Source organism: Leguminivora glycinivorella, chromosome 4 (genome assembly GCF_023078275.1).
Source record: "Leguminivora glycinivorella isolate SPB_JAAS2020 chromosome 4, LegGlyc_1.1, whole genome shotgun sequence".
Lineage (NCBI taxonomy): Eukaryota > Metazoa > Arthropoda > Insecta > Lepidoptera > Tortricidae > Leguminivora > Leguminivora glycinivorella.
This window is the reverse complement of record NC_062974.1, coordinates 20,514,644-20,530,012: the sequence shown is the minus strand read 5'-3', so window position 1 is coordinate 20,530,012 and position 15,369 is coordinate 20,514,644. Positions and strand designations below refer to the sequence as shown.

The 15,369-nt window shown below is 37.7% G+C and overlaps 2 protein-coding genes across 6 annotated transcripts; one reads left to right on the top strand and one right to left on the bottom strand.

Annotated features, from left to right (window-relative positions):
- Nucleotides 1-228: 228 nt before the first annotated feature.
- LOC125225370 lies at nucleotides 229-5,231 on the bottom strand. Of its 3 annotated transcripts, none has more exons than XM_048129048.1 (7): nucleotides 5,075-5,231; nucleotides 4,935-4,999; nucleotides 4,589-4,722; nucleotides 4,018-4,273; nucleotides 2,781-3,022; nucleotides 2,362-2,711; nucleotides 229-635 (listed from the first exon to the last, which is right to left on the bottom strand). In XM_048129048.1, the coding sequence occupies exons 2-7, from the start codon at nucleotides 4,948-4,950 to the stop codon at nucleotides 521-523; spliced, it is 1,113 nt and encodes a 370-aa protein (XP_047985005.1). In that variant the 5' UTR covers nucleotides 4,951-4,999; nucleotides 5,075-5,231; the 3' UTR covers nucleotides 229-520. The 3 variants fall into 3 exon arrangements, with proteins under 3 accessions (XP_047985005.1, XP_047985007.1, XP_047985008.1); XM_048129051.1 differs by lacking the exon at nucleotides 229-635 and adding an exon at nucleotides 647-1,762 and having other exon boundaries at nucleotides 5,075-5,230; XM_048129050.1 differs by lacking the exon at nucleotides 5,075-5,231 and having other exon boundaries at nucleotides 4,935-5,070.
- Nucleotides 5,232-5,344: 113 nt separating this feature from the next.
- LOC125225371 lies at nucleotides 5,345-12,537 on the top strand. 3 transcript variants are annotated; one of them, XM_048129054.1, is made up of 3 exons: nucleotides 5,345-5,644; nucleotides 5,842-5,972; nucleotides 6,211-6,479. In XM_048129054.1, exons 1-3 carry the CDS (start codon nucleotides 5,632-5,634, stop codon nucleotides 6,262-6,264), a joined length of 198 nt encoding a protein of 65 aa, XP_047985011.1. In that variant the 5' UTR covers nucleotides 5,345-5,631; the 3' UTR covers nucleotides 6,265-6,479. The 3 variants fall into 3 exon arrangements, with proteins under 3 accessions (XP_047985011.1, XP_047985010.1, XP_047985009.1); XM_048129053.1 differs by lacking the exons at nucleotides 5,842-5,972; nucleotides 6,211-6,479 and adding exons at nucleotides 11,756-11,997; nucleotides 12,200-12,537 and having other exon boundaries at nucleotides 5,405-5,644; XM_048129052.1 differs by lacking the exons at nucleotides 5,345-5,644; nucleotides 6,211-6,479 and adding exons at nucleotides 11,756-11,997; nucleotides 12,200-12,537.
- The last annotated feature ends 2,832 nt before the right edge of the window (nucleotides 12,538-15,369 follow it).

The following is a 15,369-nucleotide window of genomic DNA, read 5'->3' as shown; positions in this document are numbered from 1 at the left end:
GTCTATACTACTGTAATGTTTGACGTTATCACGTTAAACTACCGTCCGTAAACCGACTTTACAGACAACCAATTTTTTTTTTTTCAAAGTTGTCCACCCTACTTTTTTAGGATTTGTAATTTTTTATGTGGTACCCATTCTGTTAGATACCATTTTTTCATACATTTTGTATGGCAGTGGGCGGTAACGGAATGGAAGGTTTGAAAAATGTATAGAAATCTTTTGGGACATTTTTTTTCTCCTATCAGGATCGAAAGACCTCGCGATTCTGAGTATGAATCGCGTAAAAAAATACCCATGTTACCAAAAAAGTCGGGTGGACAACTTTGAAAAAAAATGGCCCATTTAGGGTTCTAGTTGCTAAATTAGCAATTCCGTAGTTTAAGTATTGAAAACATATCTACTTCTAGGACCATAAATGGTTCAACAATCGTAGTTCGGGATGGTACTTAGTACTTATAAGTTACATTTTCTCATGCTAATTCATTCTCAAATGGAAAGTATGAGTAGAATGACACATTTAATGTCTTTCCCGTAGATTTCGTTGGCGGCGGCGGAGGCGCCTCCAACGGAACAGCCAGCGCATACCTCTCATCCAGTTACGGCAGAGATAGCGAATCCCACAACCGAACCTACTGAAATATTTACACATTAGGCAAAATCATTGTTGGAACCTCCCTATTAACTATTATTCACATGGTGACATAATCTTTATATACCTACATTCCAGCTATCTGATAGTCCAAATCCAAATACTCTATCGTGGGGCGTCTGGAGGTCATCGTGAGTATGCTTGTATATACTAGGGCTTTCGATATCCGTTCTACAACCCTACCCAAGCGCGTATCCAGCTTCGCGCCCATGGGATGGGGGGGGGGGTCACGTGGTAAAGGCCCGGGGCCCCAGGGGGGGTCACGTGGTCTATTTGTATGGCCAACTTAGGCTCCAGCCAGACCCGCGCATGACCCTACCCGTGTATCCGTGGTGATCTAAGCCCCTGCGGTGGCGCTAGGCGTCCAAAGTGGGTACACAAACCTGTCAAAGCCCGTGGTAGGGTGGTCGGCAAAGATCTGGGTATGTCTCCGACAAAAACTTATGTGTCTTATATCTTTCATTCTTAATGAGACTGATTTAAATTGTTCACTTTATTAAGAAACACGTCCCATCGACAACACGTTTAGCTGTACATTTGTAATCCTTATTACAAGAGCATAAAGTAATAGTGTTACGATCATACCTATACGACGAGAACGGATCGGACCCCGTGTGTTATTAGAATCTGTGGAACTGGACACGCGGGTAACACGAGTACCCGGAATTGTATTACCCGTTCCAAACGGGCCGCAAATTCGGATTAGTGTAACACGAGAACGGGGGACGGAGCCGGGTTTACGAAACCCGGATGAGACTGCGAACCAAAATATCGAAATGTTTTGATAGTAAAATCTCATATAAAGAAAATACGACACTTTAATGATAAATATAACACAACGGTACAAATGAAATAAAATTTAAAGGTATAACAAAAAACAATAACAAAGATGACACTTTATCGAACTGTAGGTAATAAATCTTAAATTTAAGTGTGAATTCTTATAAATCTTATAATATGTAATACTTAATGATTATTTTTACACCTTGGTACCTACAGTGACTTCCTGAGTTTGATACGTATGCAACTTGCAAGCTCTAATTCTAATACACAATCATTAAAATGTATTAGAATATGTAAACTCGGTCTTCGGGTTCAACTCCATCCACGCTAAAAATAGAAAAGCATGACCAAAACTCAAGTAACTTGTAAAAGGTGGTGTTAAGCCCCGTTCACACTGGTGTTTTGATTTAGGAATACATTTTATTGCGGAGTAAAAAAATGAACGAGGGAAAAAGAATTTTTAATTATTGGCGAAAATTAATACCTACCTACAACCACAAAATCCAAATATCACGTGACACGCTTACATAATTTATGTAGGCAATAATGTTTAAAATAAATAAATATTAAATAACATATTCATATATTATAAGTTTATTTCATTATTTCCTATATGTAAATTCTTAATAAATATTTATTTTCCTTACTTTAAATTGTCTCTAAAAGTTCTGAAACAAACTACCAACCTTTATTTGCACCAGTGAAAATAAGGCTTGGTTTGCGTAAAAAGATAAAAGCATGATACAAAATATACTGCGCAATAAAATAGCTGTTGAATTCCATTAAATTGCTCGGGTACAAAACGAACTTGTACAAAAAATGTTTTTTCTTGATGCCTGAATCCCACTAATAAGTGGTCAAAGACTGGCATAATTGAAATTCAACAACTACTTATCAAAATATAAATATCAAATATTTGCACTTACAACGGCTCTTCATCTGTATCATTAGATACATCTGAATCTGCAACATCGTAATCTTCCATATCAGGTTGCCAACATCTGTCTGACACGAAAACTTTATTGACACATCTTTCGTTCTCAGTTGGGACAACTAGAACTTCATATTTCTTGAAGCCCACTTCTCTGCCTTGGTAGGGGACGTAGCACACTCGATGTGAGGGTTGTACTTTCCCTGGGATGAGGTGCCCCTCAAGCTCTACCCTACCGATGTAGAGTCTTTCAAGAGCATCTTCTGAATGGCCTGCGACAAATGCTCCTACGGGTATTTTATCTTCTACAGCTGGTTTCCAAACTCCATCAAAACCGCACAGAACCTGTAAAAGGGTAAGGTCAGTTTCCATTCAAATTAGGAACATGAGGACAGAAAATGGTTGCTAGAGTACCTCAAACTCCTCTTTCTCATTTGCTTGTCCTCCCCAAGATACATATGCTTTTTTAGAAGAGGATACGAACTTCCCGGGTGTCAGGGAGCCCCGGTGCTTGGCCCGGGCAACGTACAGCCTTTCTCTCTCGAAGCCCGCTACAAGAGGCTCTGCAGGGAGCTCCTGCTCCGGTTCGTATGTCACCCAATGAAGGTCACAGCCTGTTATTTCTCGGTTATTCAGTTTCTCTGCTTGTGGTGGTACTAGAATAGGAAAAAGTAATGCTTCTATCAGACTTACAAACATAAATTTTAATTAATGACAGAAACAATTTTTACTTAAACACAAGACTAAACATTCAAACCTAAATATTAGTTAATAATGTTTTCAGCATCATCAGTATGACATAGTATAAAACCAAGTTGCTTCTTGCTGTCTGTCTATCCCTATATATGGTTAGATCCTTCTGTGACTAAAAATACTGTAATAAGAATGCTGGAAAGGTCTACATAAGAGATGCCTTTAGCATGTTACTGAAAGCCTATCACAAACCAAGTTTGATGTGTTGCCCCTCTGGCACACCACACCTGTATATTGCCATATAAGTTTAAGGCATAATATGTATAGTCATGGTCTAGGATGTGTGTCAAGTGCACAGACCAACCCCTATAGACATCTATTACAAGACGACTCGCGGTGGCCAGCCTTCCTAGTATTTGCACTGATATAAGCGCGGGCGCTCGCCGTGCCCGATCAGTATCGACCAAGTAACAGACCCGAAAGCAGCGCGTGTTTTTCGCACAAAAAAATTGGAAAAGGGTATTTTGATGCCTTAAAGATGTCCACCTGTAGTGTGAAATGGTGTGGAAAGGTAACAAGAAGCTCAAATTTAAAAACAGACGGCATTACATTCCACAAATAAGTCATATTTATAATTTATTCAGAGCCGGCATAGGTCAACTTACATTGGCCACTTACGCGTCAGTAGAGGGACAGTCATACTTCTGTCCCTTTTCATCTGGCGCGACTGCCCGCCGTCCTTGAAACGGCCAATCACAGCGCGCTTAACACATTCCCCGCCCGCTCCTCGCACCCCAAACACTGGTGACTCGTATCGCGAACCAAATATACAAGACTGCCACTCTATAGGAGGTTCTCTGTGGTCAAGTGTGATAGAGCTGCACTTTGGTGGCGGATAATTGTAGCAATAATCATAATTAAGAAATAAAATACTGTTTTTAAATTACATTACACTCACTTTCAAACCGCCAGTGCACTGGGTTCCTCTGCTCCACCACTGAGAATGTGACATACTTAATATCATTAATATCATTGGCACAAGTGACTATGGTATCAGAAAAGCCGTCCCTCCCGAGACGCACAGTGCCATTGGCCCAGGTCAACCAGAACTTGCGGTATTCCTCCCCGCTGAGAATTCCAGGGGTGTGTGCTACCTCTCTGCGAGGGCTGTCATGCTTCTTGATCCAGCATTGCTGCCTTTCTCCCATTATAATCTGAAAAATTTAGTTATCATATAGACTTTTATATTTAGGTAGGTCATACTAACTAATTCATATAATTATGTATAGCTAAGACAGTATTATAATAATAATAACCATTTTATTCCTTGTATCATATGTGGTGCCACGGCATACTGAATTACCAACATAAATTTTATAAAGTGAGAATAACAACTCAATCCAACACAAGGAACGGGTTAATATAAAACTAATCAAATTCAATTGAAGCAAATAGATCAACTAATCTGTATTTTTATTATAAATCTGAATAAACATAAAAAACTAAAACATGAATAAATGTTATACTACCCAAAATTCACAGTCATTTGCTGGTTTCCTTGACAGTCCTATTGCAGCGTTCCCATTAGCCATCACTTCAAAGGCGAGGGCATTACTTGTGATCTTGTAAAACGCATTGAGGTGCTTGGGCCATGTTGTTATTTCTAAAACATAATATAAATGCTTATTTAACATAATAATTTTACTATGAAGTCATCATATAATACTATCAATGGTTCCAGGAATAAATGTGGCATGTTAATTTGTTATGCACACATGAAATTGATGTTATTATGTGTATTTTGTCTTGCCTGTGTCCACGAATAAATGTTTATTCTATTCCATTCTTAATACCGAGTATTTTAATAAAACTTACCTATTAAGTCTCCCATGATCGAATGAAATCAAGATAATATCCACGTAAATAAGAACAAGTAAAATCTGTAAATATCAATAGTATGAGTTTCATAAGCCGGTAGTACAAAGTCTCTCGCTGAAATTTGATTTCTTACTTACAATATTATTAACATGAATTATGTACAATAAAAACAATTATACATAGATTTTAATTATTTCAATTTGTTTGGCAATAATATACGTGAATCATTCAAAGAAAATCTGAGTCATATGGGGAAACCAAATAAAAGTCTAAATAACAATATTACAATACGGTATGACACTGACATTGACATTATTGACACATTCATTATTTACTCTGGCAACACACGGAATAAACCATGACGGAATGAAAGAGAAGCAGTCATATGTAAAGCTACCGACTAGAAAGAGATAGATAACAATCGATTACTCGTAATCGGAAATCGCAATGAAATCGAAAACTAAAAGAGTTTAACTGGATAAGAGATAACGCCTTAAAAACGTCAAATATATTTATTTTTATGGGAAATCCGGGAAATCGAAAGTCCATGGAAAGTCCCAAAAACGAAGATAATAAACTACTTGTTTTTGTAAAAGGAAAATATACAAAGTGCAGATAAAGCAATATGAAATAAATGCAGTTCGCTTACTGCAGCCGTCACTGATAAAATATAATCAAGTGTTGGACAGCAGACATGGATTTAGATTGTAAGTACCTGTCTGCTCGTTTGCCTCCTATCCCATAAAAAAAAAAAAAAAAAAAAAAAAAAAAGTTACTAATTAATAAGTATGTTACCAAAACCTTAAACAGATGAATTTGCACCTTCTTGTACCTACTATAGTTTTGTGATACTGAGCTACTTATATGCTTTTGTATGTCAATATTTTTTATTTTGTTATTTCAGCACCTTACATAGAGAATATAGAGATTTGCAAAGCAAATAGTGGAGCAATTAGATTTCAAGTCAAGTCTACTTCAGAACCCGCACACCTTTTTTTATCTGGTATAAATCCTCCGCACCGCAATCATTTTAAAGTAAGATGTAATTTTTAATTATTATGTGAATACCTACAGGATTACTTTGATGTGATTAAACCACATGCAATAATTCTGTCTATGCTGTCTTAGGCCCCAGGCATTGTAGTAAATACTAGCCACAGCTTTCTTAACACCCATCATATAGGTAGATTGCCATATTGCTGCTGCCCAGTGCCTATGTTTTATGGCAAACCTGCTACAAGAGACAGGTGGTACATTTAACTTAATTTTACAGATAACTTTATCTCAAGAATCCAGAATTGGAAACCTGGAACCTGTTAATATGTAGGATCACAGCGGTCAAATACATAGTCCGAATAGCTTTTGATTTGACACTTTGTTGACAGATCGCTGGTTCGCTCTCTTACTCTAATGACACCGTCTTGTAAGCATCTTTCCGATAGTTCCGATATTTAATAAGTGTAATCTGTGTGCATCCGTTACTAATATTGTTGGATCTTGTCGTTATTTAATGAATTAAATAACGTGCATCATCAGAATCTCCATCTGTGTTTATTTTATGATAAACTTCCACCTCGCATACCTATCTGCTCCAATAGGTTATGCCGCCCAGTTAGCACGCCGCCATTTGCATCACAGCTAAGAAGATATTCGAAGCGTGTTTCAGAATATGTCTGATGACGAACGAAGAAGCCCTGCAAGGCGAGATGATGCTCCCGCAGTACCTGTACGGATTGCCACGCCGCCTCCGTCGCAGCCCGGGCCTTCAAGTGGTCACGGGATTTCTGCCACCGGCGGTCATCAAGTTGAAAAGCTTAGTGGTCATGAGAATTTTAACTCGTGGAAATTTGTTATGAGGAATATCCTCATTATTGAGGGACTTTGGAGATGCGTCCTTGGAGAGGACCATGACCCCACGCGTGACGAGCGAGCACTTGCACGTATATGTTTGTCTGTTGCGTCGACCTGCCACCAGTATGTACAGAACGCCAAAACTAGTAAGGAAGCTTGGACTAATCTAGTAAAAGTGTTTGAAGACTCTGGTCTGGCGAGGAAAGTGTTGTTATTAAGGAAGCTGCACCGGATGGAGCTTAGCACCTATAATTCGATGACCGAATACACCCAGGAGACAATGTCACTAGTGCAGCAGCTCGCCGACATAAACAAGATAATAGAAGACTGTGAGGTCGCGGAAATTCTACTCTCCGGGCTACCAAAAGATTATGAAACCTTGGTAACTAATCTCGAAACTGTCAGTATGACGTCCAGTCTCAGTAGCGAGATCGTAAGGACTAGACTTTTGCAGGAAGAGGCTAGAAGAGCCGTTACTAGTCCCAGCAATGGAGCGGCCTTCATGTCTAAGCCGGTTTCCAACTCAAGACGTTGTTCTTACTGCGGCAAGATTGGACATCTTAAGAAGTTCTGTTTTAAGCTGAAGAGGAAGAAGAAAGAAGATCAGGCAGCCTCTAAGGGACTGCTTGCCTCTGCCTTCGCAGCATCTACCAGTGACTTTCTGATTGACTCGGGCTGCAGCCAGACTATGGTGCAAAACAGTGACCTGGTCTCTTCCATGAAGCCGATTAATAGTGATGTCATCATAGCGAACAACTCTAAATTGAAATGTGTTGGATCAGGAAGCCTTGAACTTAAATTTAACAATAACATAGAAGAAACTTTGAAACTTGATAATGTATTGTTGGTTCCGGATCTTTCTGCTAATTTGCTTTCGGTGAGTTGTCTTGTTAACCAGGGGTATAATCTAGTTTTTACAAGGGAGGGTTGTCTGATTTTTAATGCTCTTTCTCTACAAATCTCTGGCAAACCAATTTATAAAGTTAATTGTAAGAATGGAATTTATAGATTGCCCCTAAATATCTCCCCGTGGTGCACTCTTCTTCTCTCTTGCATAGGCAAAAGGCTCAGAGTGCTAAACCGATTGAGGTGTCAGCTGCAGAATGGCACAGGAAATTGGGCCACTTAGGTACGTCTGGAATGTTATCTTTGAGAAATGGGATGACATGCGGTGTATGTTTTCAGGATGCGGGACTGAAGGAGCTGAAGGACTGTGCTACCTGCCTCAAAGGAAAGATGGCGGGCCTGCCATACCCTTCGGCAACTACTCACCGTGCCAGTCAAGCACTGCAGCTCATCCACTCTGATGTTCTGGGACCACTGCCTGTGGAGAGTTGGGGCGGCTCTCGCTATGTCGTCACATTCACTGACGATTGTACGAGAGTGACCCATGCCTACGCTATCAAAAGAAAAAATGAGGTACTTACATCTTTTATAAATTATAAAAATCTTGTTGAAAAACAATATGGTCTGCCAATTAAAACCTTACGTTCAGATGGGGGTGGGGAGTATTGCAGCCATGCTTTTACTGATTTTCTCACAAAACATGGGATTGTTCACCAAACTACTGTTCCATATTCTGCTCCGCAGAATGGCGTTTCTGAACGCTTAAATCGTAGTTTATTAGATAAAGTCAGATGCATGCTTTTTGAATCTGGTCTAGATAACCGTTTCTGGGCTGAGGCACTGATGACAGCAGTCTACCTAAAAAATAGGTCGCCTACATCAGCGCTCTCTGGCCATACACCATTAGAAAAGCTGACTGGAGTTAAACCTAACCTCCGTCATTTGCATACTTTTGGCTGCATTGCATATGCTTTATTACCTAAACATAAAAGGACAAAATTAGATCCTAAATGTAAAATGTATATTTTTGTGGGATACAGTGAAACATCAAAAGGTTACAGGCTTGCAGACCCACTTGACCCCAGAAAGGTTATCATTTGTAGAAATGTAGCATTTATAGAGAGTAAATTTTATACCAAAGACATGAATAATTTAAATTTTATTATTAATGATTTTAATAATCAATTTATACACTATGAAATTTTAAATGATGATAATGAAATTGATGTCAATAATTTTAATTCATCTGACAAATCAATTGAATCTAGTCAAATAAAAAATAATAGTATCAAACCTAGTCAGTCTTTGTGTGAGCAAAATGTAACCGTCACGCCTTTGTTTTCAGGAGATGACGAGCACTACTGCACTGGGAGTGAACATGACACCTCCGGGTCTCCTGACGAGGACTCGCCGCGGCAGCCTTTGATGTCAGCTGACATTGAGTCGCCGCCGCAAAGCGCTACGCCACCGTCGAGGGGGGTGACACATTCAGGGGAAGAGAATGTCTCTATTCCCGTGTCGCCAGTGTCTTCACTACGTCCGGCTCGTAGTACTCGTAATAAGTTACCAACTAGGTATGAAGATTATGATCTTAATTTTTCTCTCCTAACACAAGATGGCGCTGGGTTGCATGCGGATCCTCTAAAATATGAGGAAGCCATCTCTAGCTCTGACTGTCTCCACTGGCAGACAGCTATGAAAAGTGAATATGACTCACTTATTGCAAACAAGGTATGGAAATTAGTTGATCGCCCTAAAAATGAAAATGTAGTCAAATGTAAATGGGTTTTTAAACGTAAATTTGATGCATCTGGTAAATTTGAAAAATATAAAGCTAGATTGGTTGCCAGAGGTTTCACACAAGTTTTGGGGGTCGATTACAATGATACTTTCTCGCCTGTTGTTATGCATAGTACATTAAGAATGTTGTTTTCATTAGCAGCTGAGTTGAATTTAAATATTAATCATGTTGATGTCACTACGGCATTTTTGCATGGTGAGCTGCAAGAAACCATATATATGGAGCAGCCTCCGGGTTTCAATGATGGTAATAAAAATAAAGTTTGTCTATTGTTAAAGGGAATATACGGCCTTAAGCAGGCAAGCAGGATTTGGAATTTAACAGTACATGATTTGTTATGTAAAAATGGTTTTAAGCAAAGTGATTGTGAACCATGTATTTACACCAAAATGTCAGGTAAATCTATGACTATTTTGGCACTTTATGTTGATGATTTCTATATTTTCAGTAACAATGCTAATGATAATCAAGAAATATTATCTTTGCTTGAAACTCATTTCAATATAAAGAACCTGGGGACACTTACCAGCTGTTTAGGCTTGAATATATGTATTAACAGAACTGAGCATTATATAAAGGTTGATCAGGCTGATTATGTAAAGAAATTACTAGTAAAGTTTGGCATGCAAAATTGCAAACCAGCCTCTACGCCTATGGCTACAAATTGTAAATTAAAAAAGGCTGATGAGTGTCTAGATGATAATACTTATAGATATAGAGAGCTATTAGGGTGTCTTATGTATCTAAGTGTGTGTACTAGACCAGACATTGCATTTTCTTGTAGCCAGCTGAGTCAATTTAGTCATGCGTACGATAAGTCTCATTGGCAGGCAGCTAAACGTGTTCTGAGGTACTTGGCAGGGACCATAAATTATAGTCTATATTTTTATAGGTCTGGTAATTTAGATTTGACTGCTTTCTCAGATGCTGACTTTGCTAACAATATTGTCGATCGCAGGTCATACACAGGTTTCGTTGTTAAGCTGGGCAATAATGTCATTTGCTGGCAGGCACGAAAACAGAGATGTATTGCTCTTAGCACGGCCGAGGCTGAATACCTTTCTATTGGAGATGTATGTAAAGAACTTTGTTTCATAAAGAACTTACTTACAGAGCTTTTGAATGTAAATTTTAATATTACTCTATATAACGACAATCAAAGTGCTCATAGAATTGTAGAGTCTAAAGAATTTTGTCATAAGCGTACCAAGCACATTGATTTGCGTTATCACTTTGTCAAAGATTTAGTACAGAAAGGGTTTTTAACTGTTAAATACATGCCAACGGAAGACATGATAGCCGATGTGCTCACAAAGCCTCTAAGTGCTGAGAAACATAGGAAATTTGTAGAAAAATTGTGTTTAAAAATATAAACATGTTTGTATGTGTTTTATTAAACTAGCATGTAGAGATAGAGACTGAATCTGTTTGTATACATTATACTAAGCATGTAGAGCATGTAGAGTTTGCTTTTGTTTCTTGTTTAGCCTGTTATCCTAAGGGGAAGTGTTAATATGTAGGATCACAGCGGTCAAATACATAGTCCGAATAGCTTTTGATTTGACACTTTGTTGACAGATCGCTGGTTCGCTCTCTTACTCTAATGACACCGTCTTGTAAGCATCTTTCCGATAGTTCCGATATTTAATAAGTGTAATCTGTGTGCATCCGTTACTAATATTGTTGGATCTTGTCGTTATTTAATGAATTAAATAACGTGCATCATCAGAATCTCCATCTGTGTTTATTTTATGATAAACTTCCACCTCGCATACCTATCTGCTCCAATAGAACCTGGATATGAGGACACTGCCTCAGCTGAAACTACATTCATTAATTTTATAGACCAGTTCCAAGAGTTCTGGCTGACTTGGTTTAATAGCAACATTTGTTTGGGATTTGGTGACAACCCGGAGCCATTCCTTACATATAAAAATGAAAATGATGAAAAAGAAATGATTGGATATATTAAATTTGTTAAGAGATCTGATTTCACAGAGTGGAGATATGAAAGTATGATTACAAAATATATGTGACAAGAGTTGATGGCTTGCTAAGTTCTAAGACACAAAAGCTTTCATTGCTATTTTGGTTTTGTTTTCAATTTTGGTATTTTTATTTTTTATATTTAGAAAAGGTTATTGTTATATTTTGCACTATTATGACATGTAATTCCTACTAATACCTACTAAATATAAATAGTACACTTACACTGTATTATATTTATCAGCTATAAACCAAAAATGTATAGGTAGCTTTGTTAGGACTTCTTATTTGAATACAATAAATTTCAAATCATACATGTATTTCTTCATTTCAGAATCTCCTATCATATCAAAATCATTACAACCGAAGAAGTTACAGAGTGGAGGATTACGATGGGTGACCCTCATTGACCATGAGTTGCCACCGGATGCTCTAATCGCGGGTTTTGAGAAAGAGCCTCTGTATATAGCATGTGCAATGCATCAGTATTCTATGTGTCCGGGAACGTATGTACCGTCAAAAAGGAAAGCTTTTGTACCATGGGGCGGTAGGGCACATGCAAAGGATGACTTTCAGGTGATCATTTTATACAACAACGAAAAAAAAGTAAAAATTAAAACAGACGATAAGTGACAACATTGTAACAACTCTTTTTCCCTAGTTCCCCCGGACCGGGTGGCACGCGTAAAATCATTTCCCCAAAATAAAAACAGGCTGTAAAAAGGGTATATAAAATAAAGCAGCTATCATATCTTATTAAATTATTATTCCATTCCAGGTACTCTGCGGCTACAATGCTACTTGGATAAAAACTGGATCAAACAAGATACCCCAAAACGCTTTTGTTGGCGGTAGATCCGAAGTCCGACAAGAGCCCCTTTACATCGGAAGGGCTGTGCACGAAGACAACCTTATCAGCGGAAAAATACACGTCATATACAATACCTGCTACATACCCTACAAGGGCAAGGAGATTGAAATATACGACCAATTTGAAGTATTAGTGTTGCCAGACCAAAATTATCGTGGCATCTTGGGGGTCCCCGAATTAGATATGTGAAATATTTTTTTTATACTTTTTGATTGTACTTAAGTATGTTGTATTTTTTACTTTTATATGTATAAATGTTATATACCTTATTTATAATTTTAATGTAATAAAAATATTTTAAGCATAATAAAATGTTTGTCTTTGTTTTTTGTAGTGTTTTAAAAAATATAGCCTGTCAAACAACTTTGTCCGTGAAAAACGGCGCAATTTTTAAATGTTTATCTTCGATAACCTTCCGTGGAGCTTCCGTGCATACATTTTATTGCCGCTTTTTCTATTGAAGAAATCGAATAACAGACTATAACGTCCAAACTTTACTTATCCATTTTCATTTGTTAGTCGTATACCTCGAAATCAAAAAATCCTTGTAGCTTTTCACCTATTCGCGTTTTGCCGCGATCTCAAAATTTCTGAACAATATTTTTTTCTTGTAGTATGATTTTTGGTCGCCAATTACAATCCATCCATACTATATACTATATATACTATTATACTATACTATACTATATACTATATATACTATATATACTATATACTATATATACTATATACTATCCATCCATATCCATCCATCCATCCATACTAATATTATAAATGCGAAAGTAACTCTGTCTGTCTGTCTGTTACGCTTTCCCGCTTAAACCACGCAACCAATTTTGATGAAATTTGGAACAGACAATCTTTAGACCCTGAGACAGAACATAGGCTACTTTTTATTTCGAAAAAAAGGGATGAAGGGGTTGAAAAAGAGGTTGAAAGTTTGTATGGGATTTCTTAATTTTAAATGATAAAACCATGAAACTTTATATTTTAGCACTTGATAAGAAATCATTAAACATATATTTAAAGTCACATACAGGTCGAACGCGATTAATTAACATTATTTTTACCTTTAAAATAAACATGGTGGGAAATAAACATTATCTAAAAGCGGGTAGATTATATTTATTTGTCTACCCCGAACATTTATATAAATTAATATCGGGTAGTTTTGTGTTGTTTACATCTCCGGTGACATTTTTGCTGGGACGTCAGTCTTCCGCGACCACGGCCAGTGCAACCTGGCCGAAACGTTGGGAAAAAAGGTAAAAATAATGTTAATAAAATTAATCGCGTTCGACCTGTATGTGACTTTAAATATGTGTACAAAGCGCGAGAACTTAAAGTGTTATATCATTAAACATCTTGATAAGGGATAGGGATAGGGATAGCGATAGGGATAGCGATAGGGAAAGCGATAGGGACAGCGATAGGGATAGCGATAGGGATAGCGATAAGGATATCGATAGGGATAGCGATAGCGATAGCGTTAGCGATAGCGATACGGGTACGGATACGGATACGGATAATATGGGTATCGTTAGAGGGATACGGATAATCGGTCGGCGGTCTCTTACAATCAATGTGCTCTAAGACGATCGTTGTTTGCTTGCTTGAAGATTACGTTTGCGATAAGGATAAGCAAAATGTAAAAAATTGTAAGGGATAATAGAAAAAAGTACTTTTTACCCACCGATCATAGTGTCGAAATACGGGCTATGTGGGATGTTTATAAAGGTTTCCCCAGCGTATATAGAATTACCTACGCTGTGGTCGATGTGTAATATTTCTACAATCATTGCAAGCAAAAGTATTATGTGCAATCGAAATAATCGCAGATAAATATACCTACAGAGAAACCTACGGTCCCTACGGATCCAAATGAAAATCTTAATGAATACTTTTATTACGCGGGCGAAGCCGCGGGTAAAAGCTAGTTGTGTATAAAATTCATAGTATATTTATTATCCTGCCTTTTTTCACTGTAGTCGCTTTTCACCTCAATAGATATTTGTTTGTAATGCGTTATTAGATATTGTGATATTTCCTTTTTTTTAGCACTTTAGTTTTGTTTTGCAAATGCATTTCGCATTTGTAGGTTTTCTCCTGGTTATATAACCTCGTTGTGCATATCACTGATATTACTAATAAAATATTATATTACTAATGCAAATGTTGATGTTGATATATGACCATTTGACAACGTATTATATCCCAGTGATATAGCCTTTTTTTTAAACCATTAATACAATAGTATGAGACCCAGGTAAAATGCGACTAAAAATATTTGCGGCTAACTGAATAGGCTATTAGTGATAAACGCTACATTAAAATCTGCTACTGTTGTAAAAATCTATTGAAAATATATGCGAGTAACAAAATATACTATCGATATTACACGCTACAACAAAATACGCTATCGCGGCAAAACGCGAATAGGTGAAAAGCTACAAGGATTTTTTGATTTCGAGTTATACGACTAACAAATGTCCATTTTCTAGAGTTAAGTCCAGACGGGAAAATTCTTTTTTAATTTAATTAAATTGTTTGGGTGGTGTCAATTCACCTTTTTCTCTTTTCTGAAACTGTCTGTCTGGAACTCTGGATAGCCCACAACCTGAAAATAATTAGAACACAATGTTAACGTATCGTTACATGACGAAACTATACACTATGAGAGAGGGTTGTCCTCAGGGTTTGTAGTTTAAAAGAAACTAAGATTAACACAAACAGATTGTTTATTCACACGAACATTAGGTTCATACACTGAGTTTTATACTTAATCTTAGAACAGAACAGTAAAACAAGGTACAATCGAGAATGCGAGGTGAGCGTGATGCGCGACAAAACCGAACAGAACTCGCCATCTTGGACGCGAGAGCGGGACGACCGCTCCGCGCTAATCGCTAGAGCGAGACGAAAACTTTTACGCGGCTCCCGGTTATTGTGCATAGCGCGCCGGGAGTATTCCGCGCGAGGCGCGCGCGGGCAATTTAAAAACAGTAACGGTCTCGAAGCTATAGGTATAGGTACAAAACAATTCAACCATTTTTCAGTGTCACATGCAGGAATCTCAT